We start from the raw sequence: 14,260 nt of genomic DNA, 5'->3' as shown, positions 1-14,260 counted from the left end.
TAATGTTTCTTTGTCATGATATAACTTTGTTGATAATGTGTGTAAATGATTGTCAAGCTCAAGCCATGTGACGTTGGTCAATCCCAAAGGTATTTAAACTGCCACAAATGATAATTCAGAGACAGAGTTTCAGATTGCTGCTTTTGAGTAAACATCAATGATGTCCTCTCCCAACAGTTGCAGTGAATTGATTTTCTATGTAAATGGACAAAAGGTAAGAAATATTTTTTTTCTAATATGTGACTATGGCTGTGTTCACACAGGTAGCCCAATTTTGATCTTTTGCCCTATTATTGGTATTTTGACCAACCAAATTGGCTCCCGAGTAGTGCAGCAGGCTAAGACCCCTGCATCTTGCTTGAGGCATCACTACAGACACCCTGGTTTGAATCCAGGCTGTATCACAACCAGCCGTGATTGGGAGTCCCATTGGGCGGCGCGCAATTGGCCCAGCGTCGGCTGGTGTAGGCCTTCACTGTAAATAAGAATTTGTTCTTAACTGACTTGCCTAGTTAAAAAAATAAAAAATAATCAGATATTTTGCCAGTAATGGAGCAAAAGATCCAGACTAATCATATTGGATCAACACATTATTTAGTCTCTATTAGACGTTGGTTTGACCGCCGTTCCTAGGCCGTCATTGAAAATAAGAATTTGTTCTTAACTGACTTGCCTAGTTAAATAAAGGTAAAATAAAATAAATTTATACTGTACTGGTCTTTTGGAATAACATTAGGCCACATTTTCAAACTGCAGAGGACAGTATATTTTCCTTTTGCTGAGCAGCTCAATTGACATTAGTTCCAAATTTAATTGAATAATAATTGTAATTTACGCAATGCAGTTGTCTGGTAAATGTCTATTGTGTTTGTGATACTTTCTATTATTTCTATGGTTAGTATGAGGAAGTCATATCACTTCAACACTGTAAGAAAATATTAAACAAAAGGCTGCTTTCTAAAATGTATAATCTACAGTTTTTCTGCACCTGAAATATTTTCTTATACAGTATTCAATATATTGATACAGATTCCTCCAGTCCTCCCACCTCAAAATGTTGACTTTTATGTAAAGCACATGATTGTCAGCAGACTGACACACCAATGTCCTGATTATAGTCACAGATAACACTATAGATTAGATGCAGAGCATATGGCATTCTCAAGCCACCCGTGATATCATTTTGACTCTCCAGAGTGTTTGCTGTCGCTTGATGTAGATATGCCTTGTTACTGTTTTTTTCACAGACAGAGACTTGGTTGTCTTAGAATAGATTGTGACCTCTATCTGTGTGCGTTTGTGCGTGTTTCAGATCTTAGAGAGGAATGCCGATCCAGAGGAGGTGCTCCTCAAATTCCTCAGAAGGAAAGGTACTTTTCCTCAACAAAATTATAACACCTTTTTGTATGTAAATAACAGCACATAATGTCTACAGTGCCTTGCGAAAGTATTCGGCCCCCTTGAACTTTGCGACCTTTTGCCACATTTCAGGCTTCAAATATAAAGATATAAAACTGTATTTTTTTGTGAAGAATCAACAACAAGTGGGACACAATCATGAAGTGGAACGACATTTATTGGATATTGTTGATTCTTCACAAAAAAATACAGTTTTATATCTTTATGTTTGAAGCCTGAAATGTGGCAAAAGGTCGCAAAGTTCAAGGGGGGCGAATACTTTCGCAAGGCACTGTATGTTCTTCAAATCACATTTTATTGGTCACATACACATATTAAGCAGATGTTGTAGCGAAATGCCAACAGTGCAGTTTTGGACGAGCAATGAAGTAGTGGCATTAACTAAATACAGTAGAATAGAATAAAGTATATACTGTACGTATGAGATGAGTAAGCAGTATGTAAACATTATTAAAGTAACTAGTGTTCCATTATTAAAGTGGCCAGTGATTCCATGTCTATATATACAGGGCAGCAGCCTCTAAGGTGCAGGGTTGAATAGCAGTGAAGGTCATTTCAAAATGCTTAGCCAAAATCATCTACACGTGTCTCTTCTCTATATAGTGCTTCTAACTGGGACTAAGTATGGTTGTGGAGGGGGTGGATGTGGGGCCTGCACGGTCATGGTGTCCAAATATGACCAACTCAACAACAGAGTTCTGTATCCTTTCTTTCTAATAGTGCCCTCACAACCATATGTGGGAAGCAAACCATTTAATTTAATATTTTACTAAATAACACCATCACAAAATATAATGACTGAGAAATATAGTTTTGGAGTAAAATGACTGAAATCTTCTTCAGTTTGCATCACACTATTCTATTCGACACGTCACTGCTTGTTATATCCTTGACCACTGATCCTAGCCACTACACTGTTAACGCCTGTCTGCAGCCCATCTGCACACTGCATGGAGCTGCTGTGGTAACAGTGGAGGGTATTGGCAGCACCAAGACCAAACTGCATCCGGTTCAGGTAGGTCCTACTATACAGTTATATAGGGTTTTGTGATCCTAAATCCTACAAGTGGAGCTCACCATTCATTGTGGCTGGATTATATTTTTTGTAAGGAAAACTGATATGTCTACGTTCTTGCAGGAGCGTATAGCCAAGGCCCATGGCTCTCAATGTGGTTTCTGTACTCCAGGCATGGTGATGTCCATGTACACTTTACTGAGGAACAAACCACATCCTACCATGGAAGACATCAGAGAGGCTCTAGGAGGTCATTCATTTATATTTTATAGATTTAAAAAAATTAAACATACTCTATTTCTTCTTCTTCTTATTTTTAAAATCATCTTTAGTTGTCCAAAGGTCTCCACAAAAACATTGGCTGTAGGTTCATCGCTAGCTTTTTTCAAACGTCATTGACAGTTTTTTTTGACCCCATTCTCAAAGGAAACCTCTGCCGCTGTACTGGCTACAGGCCGATCATTGACGGATTCAAAACTTTCTGTGATGTGAGTAATGCCTTTAACCTATTTCCACAAGCTAGTTGTTTGATTCAAAGCACATGTCTCTTAACCAAAATGCACATGTTTTCTCTTTTGATTACTTTGAAACATGTTCTGTAAAATGCATGTGTTACATATCACTAGGCATCAGAGAATGGAGAGGGATGTTGCCAGAATGGAGAATCTGGGGGAAAGTGCTGTATAGAGAATGGAACTAAGCAACACAAGTACAGTGATGTGAGTTAAATACTTTACATTTTCACCGAATGAATTCCAACCTTGTACATGCGCAAGATGCGTTAGGGAACAGTATAGTCCCTTTAACTCAACGAGTCCCACCGTAACGCTGGCGTGTTTTGGACTTTTAATACCTTTTAAACATTGTGTTTTTTAGCTACAGACTTCTGGGGTGAACCATTGGCTTTTATATTTCTTCTGCGTCCATGAGTCTGTGTGATTACCGGTGGCTGAGCTAGAGTGGTGTTTGTGAGACAAGGGCGGATCCGGAAGGGGTGCGGGGGCAGGGTCTTTTACAAAAATGTCTTTAGAGTTCGAATGGTTTCAGCTACAAACTATTAAAAGCTGTCAATGAAAAGCCGAGACTCACAGATATGCACGTTTTGTGTCTATTGTGGCATGGTGTCTATAATACGCTCACATAGTTGCTGTCACAAACTCCACAAAGGTGTCATTGACTAGTTGGTTATTCATTTACCATTAAGCAAACTATTTCTGTACTAACAGCATTCATATAAATACGTTTTTGCTTTGTCCAGGCCTTGTTTTATGTCAATAAAAGTCATGAATGCAACTGTTTATATCTCATTGTTTTGTGTGGTACTCTACTTGTAGCCCTGGTTGTCGTGAAAATGAAATGGTAAAACATTTTATTGTCAGGCTAAATATGAGTGCTTGACATGCAGATAAAGGAAAGGCCAAAGAATACCGTAACAGTACTTCATGTAAATGTAATCACAGCACATAACTACAGTGGCCCAAGAGGCAAAGTAGCTTTTTCAATTGAGGGGTAGTTGAAATGATGACACCAGGAAAGAATGATTGTGTTCTCAATAAATATTTGATACCTTGTCAGATCTCAGAGGAGCTGTTCCATATGGACAATGTTCTTCCGCTTGACCCATCCCAGGACCTCATTTTCCCTCCAGAACTCATGGTACGTTAGATTCAGTCTTCACTCTAAAGAGACTTGTCTATTGTCAACTCAAACAGAACTAACTTGCAGAGAACTTTGATTTCACTCTTCTCTATACCAGATTATGGGAAAGAAACGTGCCTGTGGCAGTCTGTGTTTCCAAGGCGATAGGCTGAAGTTGATATCTCCAGTAGATCTGACCAATCTGCTTGAGTTGAAAACAGAATATCCTGAAGCCCCTGTGGTGGTTGGCAACACAACTATAGGTATTAACCTTTTGCTTTGCCATCTTGCTTTTGTGTTTCAGAACTGCTTTCACTCAAACCTGAAATATTTTCCCCCATTAAAAAATAGACCCATACGCTGTACACGGTACAAAAAATATTCATCCTGACGACTGCTCAGCCACATTGTATCTATTATGTGTTTATTTGTTTTGAGCAGGACCAAATATGCAAGTGAAAGGAGTCCATCATCCTCTCACCATCTACGCCGGGAGAGTTTCAGATTTACATACTGTGACGTGGGGGAAGGATGGTAGGTTTAGAAGTGTATTCATTGTCCGTTCGTTGAAAGAACTTTTCAGCTTTTCGTCATCTACTTGCTGTGTGTTTATGTCCATGCAGGTGTGAGTATGGGGGCAGTCTGCACCCTGTCCAGTCTGAAGGACGAGATGGAGAGGGCTGTGAGGGAGATGGAGGCAGAGAGAACCAGGGGGTACCAGGCCCTGCTACAGACCCTACGGTGTCTAGCAGGGAAACAGATCCGCAACATGGCTGTAAGCCCTATAACTATTACCCACAGATACAGATGTTCTATCATAATTTGACCCATATCTCACAGCAGGAAAGTAATCCTGCAGCAACAGTACACTTGAATCATTATGTGGATTATAATTAATGGACATTTTTGTATCGGCTGATACATTTTTAGTTAGGATAAATAAAGTCAGACTTTTTAAATGACCAACTTTAGAAGCCTTTTTAAACCTTGAATACACTAGAATTTGCATTTCCTCCTGCACAAGAGGAACCTCCTGCATTTCCTCCTGCACATCCTCTGTGACAACAGAATTATCAAATTATGATAGCACACCTGTATGTACCCAACAAACTTAACTGTGTTGGCTCAGATATTTTCTCCTCACGTTGTCCTTTTCAGCATGGTTCCAGAAACTATGGTCAATGCGTAACCAGGCAAGCACAGACAGTACAGCTTGGCTTGGCTATGTAGTGTGAAAAGGGTGTCGCTGGGCCATTGTCGTTATTGTTGACTACTGCATTACTCTTGCCTGAAAGCCTTATTGATGTGTTTTATTTGATCGGTTTTATGATGTCCCATGTCTACAGACCATTGGAGGCAATATCCTCAGTGCCAACCCAAAGTATGATCTCAATAGTGTCCTAGCTGCATTGGACTGCACGCTGCAGGTCATGTCTAAAGGTACTGTTGGCCAAAGCATTGATTCTTCTTGATTTGATCCTTTTCTTTCAGTTCGTGATCATGCAATGTCACATGACCTAAATGGGAAGGACATGGTTGATTGAGTGATGCCTAGATTCATGGTATGAAACTGTCTTTTTGTTGTAGAAAATGGGACAAGGGCGATCACTCTGAATGAAGAACTCTTCACTGGCTTTGGCAAGACAGCGCTTAGACCAGATGAAGTCCTCCTGTCCATTGACATCCCCTACTCCAAACCAGTGAGGAATAACTGTTTTAATCTCTCATACAAATACCTCTCTGGATATTGATGATGACCTTAGTTTAACTCATAACTCCAACCTTTTTCAAGCTTTGGGTGCTGAGGATTTGGTTAATTGGTAAGTAAACATGAATAATCTGTTGCGAGGTTTTCAGGTTGGAGAAATGGTCTGTTGACTGTATTGAGGATGACTGTTGATTATTGACTGTATTATGTCTGTTGACTGACTGTATTATGTTTGTTGATTGTAGTACAGTATTTATTTTTACTTTGATCTCTGCAGTGGGAGTTTGTGTCCGCCTTCCGTCAGGCCCAGAGGAGGGAGTTTGCCTTCTCCATTGTCAACGCTGGGATGAAGGTGCTCTTCAGGGAGGGCACTAACATAGTGGAGTCTCTCAACATCTACTACGGGGGAGTGGGACCCACACTGGTCAAGGTTGGACGCACATGCCAGAAGCTTGTTGGACGGTATGTAGACTGAAAACAACATACTTTACAGACATTGCAGACCTGGGTTCAAATATTTGATTATGTAAATGTTTATTTTCTGTCTATTTGAGTATTTTCAAATAATGTGGCCCAAATTATCTGCAATTTCCTATAAATAGCCTACTATTTTAAAGTTTTTTTCAAATACTTATATAAAATACAATTTTCCAAATGCCGGGGTTAAATGCATGGGGGGAGTGTATTTCAGTCAGTGTATTTGAGTATTTTCAAATACATGCCAATAGTTTCAACCTGGAATCCGGGGTAGACGTAACATAGTAAATCCTGGATACTCCAATTAGCAAAGGTGGGACAAAATCATTAATGCTTTTAAAAATATCTATATATTTATTATTTTCCAAATAAACGTTATATTTCCAAGGAAATACATGGGTAGCCATGAGAAAGACCCCCCCCCCCCAACAGTGATCGATTATTGAGGATGGCTATGGGGCGCAATCGGCCGATGTAGACTTGTACACAATCACCCAACCTTAACACACACACACACACGCTCTCTCTGTGTGGTTCCAGTAGGCTAACGTATGTCAATGGTTTTTAGGAACAGCAGTAACATCAGGCAGGATTTAGGCTACCAACTGCCTAGCCATTTATAGCTCAATCTTGGGTGCAATGTTCACATTCCCGCACTGACTGACTGTGTGGAGACTCATTGATTTAACGTTGCGTTAGCCTACATGATACACTAGTAAAATAATAAAATATATGGCTGTCGGCTATATTAGCCATGACTTACCCTTCTTTGTGCAGCTTCAAATGTCGAACAAAGTTGGAAATTGTTGCGCAAGTTGCAATCCGTTTTTTTTTTGATACAGAGTCGTCTTTATATCTAAAAATAAATAATTTGGGGTATCATCTTTCTAAGGGCTCCATCTGAATTCACCCGCCGACGTTCCTCTGCACTGCCACGCACAACTTTTTCTCAGCTGGCACATTTTGATTGCCTGCTGCCCGATTCAAACTTTAATCTGTTAAATGAAGAGTTGATGCGCTGCACACTTTGTTTAATAGCATCATTGTTCATATTTGGGATTGGGGGAGGGTATCAAGTCAGGTCGAGTCATAAGGTCCAAGTCAAGTCACGAGTCATTGGTGTTAAAGTCGAGTTGCAAGTCATCATTTTTGTGACTCGAGTCTGACTCGAGTCCAAGTCATGTTACTCGAGTCCACACCTCTGCCAATTAGTATGATATGTTATGTTTCGTATGGTAGTTATTACATTTTGGAATTCCATATTCCATTTTGTATGATATTTTATAATTTGTATGATATGTAACGAATTTTAATTCGTACTGTTAGGTTCTAATTTTTCAGAGTAAATAACTCACACACACTAGAAAAGCTTAACCAAGTTTAATTCTTTCCAAAGAGTCGACACAGCTGTATTCAGATAAAGACATGTTTCCACCACCACAAGTATATCTACTCCACTTTAGGCACCCCTCCTTCTCTCCAATCCTTACATCTTATGGTTCGACAGGAAGACGAAGTGATAGAGTAATAAACGGTTCTGTCTCTCTTAAGGTGACCTGAACTGACCTCAACCCCCTTGATGTCTAATCCAATGCTCTCCACCCGTATCACCTATTGCACTTCCATGACTCCCTCCCATCCACCCAGCACATTCCACAGCCACTCTGTCTTTCTACAGAGAACCATTAACTTCTAACATAAAAACCAGTCTCTTTCACTCCTTTATATTCCATGCTTCTGATCTATCATGACTTTAGTATATCAATGTTCAAAGTTTACCCCGAATCCAACAGTCCCTCCTCTTGAACAATAGCTTCCTAATGTTCAATTTACATAAACTTGGAAATTACTTATAAATGGACAAACGATGATAATAAAACATGAATTTAAAAAAACAAACAAATGATTATAAATTAACGCACAATGATAAAAAACAAACAAATAATTATAAATGAACAAACAATGATAACAAAACATTCGTCGTGAGGTTTACAAACTCAGAGACTTATGGCCTCCGTTCTGTGATCACACCATACACAATTTTATTTTATACATCTCTCATCACACAACAAAATGCCATTCCAGCTCAATCTGTCTTGTCTTGTTCCATGTCAGCTGGAGCGCTTTTTGTTTCTCCACTCTCTCTATCTGGTTCCTAAGAAAGTGATAGCATAAGACTTGGAAAGCAACAAAAAAAGACACACAACGTAACAGTATTAACAATGTGATAACCTATGCATAATTATACACTGCTCAAAAAAAATAAAGGGAACACTTAAACAACACAATGTAACTCAAAGTCAATCGCACTTCTGTGAAATCAAACTGTCCACTTAGGAAGCAACACTGATTGACAATAGATTTCACATGCTGTTGTGCAAATGGAATAGACAACAGGTGGAAATTATAGGCAATTAGCAAGACACCCCCAATAAAGGAGTGGTTCTGCAGGTGGTGACCACAGACCACTTCTCAGTTCCTATGCTTCCTGGCTGATGTTTTGGTCACTTTTGAACTGGCGGTGCTTTCACTCTAGTGGTAGCATGAGGTCGGAGTCTACAACCCACACAAGTGGCTCAGGTAGTGCAGCTCATCCAGGATGGCACATCAATGCGAGCTGTGGCAAGAAAGTTTGCTGTGTCTGTCAGCGTAGTGTCCAGAGCATGGAGGTGCTACCAGGAGACAGGCCAGTACATCAGGAGACGTGGAGGAGGCCGTAGGAGGGCAACAACCCAGCAGCAGGACCGCTACCTCCGCCTTTGTGCAAGGAGGAGCAGGAGGAGCACTGTCAGAGCCCTGCAAAATGACCTCCAGCAGGCCACAAATGTGCATGTGTCTGCTCAAACGGTCAGAAACAGACTCCATGAGGGTGGTATGAGGGCCCGACGTCCACAGGTGGGGGTTGTGCTTACAGCCCAACACCGTCCAGGACGTTTGGCATTTGCCAGAGAACACCAAGATTGGAAAATTCGCCACTGGCGCCCTGTGCTCTTCACAGATGAAAGCAGGTTCACACTGAGCACATGTGACAGACGTGACAGAGTCTGGAGACGCCGTGGAGAACGGTCTGCTGCCTGCAACATCCTCCAGCATGACCGGTTTGGCGGTGGGTCAGTCATGGTGTGGGGTGGCATTTCTTTGGGGGGCGCACAGCCCTCCATGTGCTCGCCAGAGGTAGCCTGACTGCCATTAGGTACCGAGATGAGATCCTCAGACCCCTTGTGAGACCATATGCTGGTGCGGTTGGCCCTGGGTTCCTCCTAATGCAAGACAATGCTAGACCTCATGTGGCTGGAGTGTGTCAGCAGTTCCTGCAAGAGGAAGGCATTGATGCTATGGACTGGCCCGCCCGTTCCCCAGACCTGAATCCAATTGAGCACATCTGGGACATCATGTCTCGCTCCATCCACCAACGCCACGTTGCACCACAGACTGTCCAGTTGGTGGATGCTTTAGTCCAGGTCTGGGAGTAGATCCCTCAGGAGACCATCCTCCACCTCATCAGGAGCATGCCCAGGCGTTGTAGGGAGGTCATACAGGCACGTGGAGGCCACACACACTACTGAGCCTCATTTTGACTTGTTTTAAGGACATTACATCAAAGTTGGATCAGCCTGTAGTGTGGTTTTCCACTTTAATTTTGAGTGACTCCAAATCCAGACCTCCATGGGTTGATAAATTTGATTTCCATTGATCATTTTTGTGTGATTTTGTTGTCAGCACATTCAACTATGTAAAGAAAAAAGTATTTAATAAGAATATTTCATTAATTCAGATCTAGGATGTGTTATTTTAGTGTTCCCTTTTTTTTGAGCAGTGTATATGCATGGAAACCAAAGTCTGAGACCATGACGATTCCCCCTTTCTCTTCACCTGACTCTCTGCCTCCAGGATACTTTTATGCTGGATTCCACAAAAACTAATGCCCTAAAAAAAATCTACTCACGCTTCCACCAAGACTTCCCTTTTAGGCCCCAGGTTCCGAGAGGTGTTCCCAAGTCATGTCATTGTCACTTTTTTCCCCCATCTCCTCCATTTCCACAACCCTACATCCTCTTAAGGTAACTCAGCGCTGTATATGCTTTCACATCAATTCCCTCAAATTGTTGTTCAGAGTACAATTACCCCAACATCTATCCTCTTTCATGTGATACATTAACCAATAAAGCAGCTAAACCCCAACCCAAGTACAGTATATGATGTATAAAGTAGCTCCCAGCCCCAACCCATCTGCATGTCTTACAGTGGAATCTAGTTTCTCTCTCTCTCTCTCTCTCTCTCTCGCAAAGCTTCCTCTGTCATGGTGTCTTCAAGCTCACCCATGATGCAGCTGGACCTCACTTCACGTGAGAACTATGCACCACCCCCAAGGAGAGACATGACAATCTTTACCGCTGCAGGTGCTGTAAGGAGTAGTGTGTGTGGACCAAACCAACACTGTCCCCAACACCCCCGCCTGGTGTGTCTTGATGCACATTCAATCTCCAGAATTCAGCACGTGCCCTTGGTTATCTCTGCTTTCACCTGAGGATATACACACTGCAACACATGGGTTGCTTATGGCAAGAGGATTGGGGAAAAGATGAATGAGTTGGGAATAATTTCCAACCTAACAAAACTCGGAGTCACAGGTTTCCTGAAAGTTTACCATAGTGTCTGAAATGCCACCACGATCTCTTCTACTCTCACCATGATCTGGGTATGTGTAATGTTCAATTAAATCCCCATGTTGTGTACTGTTAGCTGTCCACCCTCTCCTATGAGCGATCTCCTGTAACAATATACAGTCTCTAGGCATGATACTCCTCTATCATCCCATCTAACACATAACACGCAAGTCACCTATCCTAATGCATTTCTACAGTTATAAACATACTAAAACATTATCAAATCAATTAGTCAATATACATCAATGTTCAAAGTTACCCCGAATCCAACAGTACAATATATTACAGATGGCAATTCGTACAACATGTTACAAATTTGCAAACGTATGATATGTTACGAATTCCAATTTGTTGTGGCTAACGCTAGGTTAAGGGGGTTATTTTTACATTTTAAATATATATATATACTGATATATATATATATATATATATATATATATATATATATATATATATATATATATATATATAAAATGTTTTTTTAATTTAACCTTTATTTATCTAGGCAAGTCAGTTCAGAACAAATTATTATTTATAATGATGGCCTAACCTAATTAACAATAGGTTAATTGCCTTGTTCAGGGGATTCGCGTGGGGATTCGAGCCCAACATGCTAAGTAATTGCAAAGCTGCTAAAATGCTAAAGTTGTCCATGATGAGATTTGAACACGCAACCTTTAGGTTGCTAGACTTTGCTTTATACGCCTGACCCAGCACCCTGCTGTTGTGAAAATTCATCACTAAGGACTCAAATTCAAAGTAAATTAAGTAATCTTAATTATCACTGGCGGGGAGTTTCATAAACTCAATACAAGCTTGATAAAAACTCTGAAAACGGTGTTCCCTTTCAGTTCTTATAAATTGCTACACAAACAAATCATATACGCATGATTTACATGATTTATTATTAAACTTGGTTCCTGAATTTGACTGACTGATACCTCACGAGGCTTCTTCTCTCAAAGATGAGACCTTGAAACTGAGATACTCCTTTTGGTTCCCAGAGCAATGTTCTGGGTGTACTGCCAAATTGCTTATCTTCTAATGGCTGGGGGCAGTATTGAGTAGCTTGGCTGAATAAGGTGCCCAGAGGTGCCCAGAGTAAACTGCCTGCTACTCAGTCCCAGTTGCTAATATATGCATATTATTAGTATATTTGGATAGAAACCACTCTGAAGTTTCTAAAACTGTTTGAATGATGTCTGTGAGTATAACAGAACTCATATGGCAGGAAAAAACCTGAGAAATAATCCAACCAGGAAGTGGGAAATCTGAGGTTAGTTGTTTTTCAACTCATTCCCTATTGAAGATACAGTGGGATATTGGTCATGTTGCACTTCCTGAAGCTTCCACTAGATGTCAACAGTCTTTAGAACCTAGTTTGATGCTTCTACTGTAAAGTGGGGGCGAATGAGAGGGGAATGAGTTAGAGGTCTGGCAGAATGCTTTGAGCTCGTGACGCTCGTTCACGTGAGAACAAGCTCTGTTCCATCGCAATTCTACAGACAAAGGAATTCTCCGGTTGGAACATTATTGAAGATTTATGTTAAAAACATCCTAAAGATTGATTCTATACATCGTTTGACATGTTTCTACGGACTGTAATGGAACTTTTTGACATTTCGTCTGCTCCTTGTGAACGTGCTTCGTGACTTTAGATTTGTTTACAAAACGCGCTAACAAAAGTAGCTATTTGGACATAAATTATGGACATTATCGAACAAAAAAAACATTTAATGTGGAACTGGGATTCCTGGGAGTGCATTTTGATGAAGATCATTAAAGGTAAGTGAATATTTATAATGCTATTTCTTACTGATGTTGACTGCACAATATGGTGGATATCTTTTTGGCTTGTTTGGTCTCTGAGCGCTGTACTCAGATTATAGCATAGTTAGTTTTTTCCGTAAAGCTTTTTTGGAATCTGACACAGCGTTTGCATCAAGGAGAAGTGTATCTAAAGTTCCATGCATAACACTTGTATTTTCATCAACATTTATAATGAGTATTTCTGTAAATTGAAGTGGCTCTCTGCAAAATCACCGGATGTTTTTGGAACTACTGAACATAATGCACCAATGTATACTGAGATTTCTTTTATATAAATATGAACTTTATCGAACAAAACATATGTGTATTGTGTAACATGAAGTCCTATAAGTGTCATCTGATGAAGATCATCAAAGGTTAGTGGTTAATTTTATCTCTATTTCTGATTTTTGTGACTCCACTCTTTGGCTGGAAAAATGGCTGTGTTTTTCTGTGACTTGGCTCTGACCTAACATAATCATTTGTGGTGCTTTCGCCGTAAAGCCTATTTGAAATCGGACACTGTGGTGGGATTAACAAGAAGTGTATCTTTAAAATGGTGTGAAATACTTCTATGTTTGAGGAATTTTAATTATGGGATTTCTGTTGTTTTGAATTTGGCGCCCGGCACTTTCACTGGCTGTTGTCATATCGATCCCGTTAGCGGGATCTCAGCCCTAAGAAGATTTATCAGTGATAGAAGAAATCCCTCCCTTGTACAATCAATCAGTCACTCTCATGAACCAAGACAGGTTATTAGAAAAGCAGCATTACGCTAAACATACGATCTGATACACAGGGAAAATTTCCATCACACTCCCTCCTTTTATTACTCTGTGATAATTATTGCTACATTTTAAGGTAAGCATTAGATTATGGCTTACATTATCAAAGGTTATATCAAAACACTTCCATTAAAAGTAAAACCAGACATTTATCCTTTCAAACCCTTCACTCTGGGTTGTACAATCTAACTAGTAACTGATCCTTATTCCATAAAATCAAATCAAATTGTATTGGTCACATACACATGGTTAGCAGATATTTCTGCGAGTGTAGCGAAAGTGCAGCAATATCTAACAAGTAATATCTAACAATTCCACAACAAATACCTAATACTCACAAATCTCTCGGTATAGGAATCGAATAAGAATATATATGGATGAGCAATGACAGAGTGCATAGGCTAAGATGCAATAGATAGTTTAGAATATAGTATATACATATGAGATGAGTAATGCAAGAAATGCAAACATTATTAAAGTGACTAGTGTTCCATTTATTAAAGTGGCCAATGATTTCAAGTCTGTATGTAGGCAGCAGCCTCTCTGTGCTAGTGATGGCTGTTTAACAGTCTGATTTCCTTGTGATAGAGGCTGTTTTTCAGTCTCTCGGTCCTAGCTTTGATGCACCTGTACTGTCCTCACCTTCCGGATGGTAGCAGGTTGAACAGGCAATGGCTCGGGTGGTTTTGGTCCTTGATGATCTTTTTGGTCTTTCTGTGACATTGTGTGCTGTAGGTGTCCT

General features: G+C 40.2%; 1 protein-coding gene across 1 annotated transcript in view; it reads left to right on the top strand.

Moving 5' to 3' along the window:
- The first annotated feature begins 107 nt into the window (after positions 1-107).
- Positions 108-14,260, top strand: part of aox5 (aldehyde oxidase 5) — a 28,268-nt gene continuing 14,115 nt past the window's right edge. The window contains exons 1-14 of the mRNA XM_024444135.1: positions 108-214; positions 1,313-1,370; positions 2,023-2,119; positions 2,326-2,434; positions 2,558-2,684; positions 2,861-2,922; positions 3,061-3,153; positions 4,010-4,090; positions 4,191-4,335; positions 4,514-4,606; positions 4,696-4,847; positions 5,419-5,512; positions 5,660-5,772; positions 6,058-6,242. Of these exons, the coding sequence (XP_024299903.1) occupies positions 158-214; positions 1,313-1,370; positions 2,023-2,119; positions 2,326-2,434; positions 2,558-2,684; positions 2,861-2,922; positions 3,061-3,153; positions 4,010-4,090; positions 4,191-4,335; positions 4,514-4,606; positions 4,696-4,847; positions 5,419-5,512; positions 5,660-5,772; positions 6,058-6,242 (1,466 nt within the window). The 5' untranslated portion in view covers positions 108-157. The remainder of the gene's footprint in view (positions 215-1,312; positions 1,371-2,022; positions 2,120-2,325; positions 2,435-2,557; positions 2,685-2,860; positions 2,923-3,060; positions 3,154-4,009; positions 4,091-4,190; positions 4,336-4,513; positions 4,607-4,695; positions 4,848-5,418; positions 5,513-5,659; positions 5,773-6,057; positions 6,243-14,260) is intronic.

This window comes from Oncorhynchus tshawytscha, linkage group LG14, assembly GCF_018296145.1.
Source record: "Oncorhynchus tshawytscha isolate Ot180627B linkage group LG14, Otsh_v2.0, whole genome shotgun sequence".
Lineage (NCBI taxonomy): Eukaryota > Metazoa > Chordata > Actinopteri > Salmoniformes > Salmonidae > Oncorhynchus > Oncorhynchus tshawytscha.
This window is presented reverse-complemented; position numbering and strand designations above follow the sequence as displayed.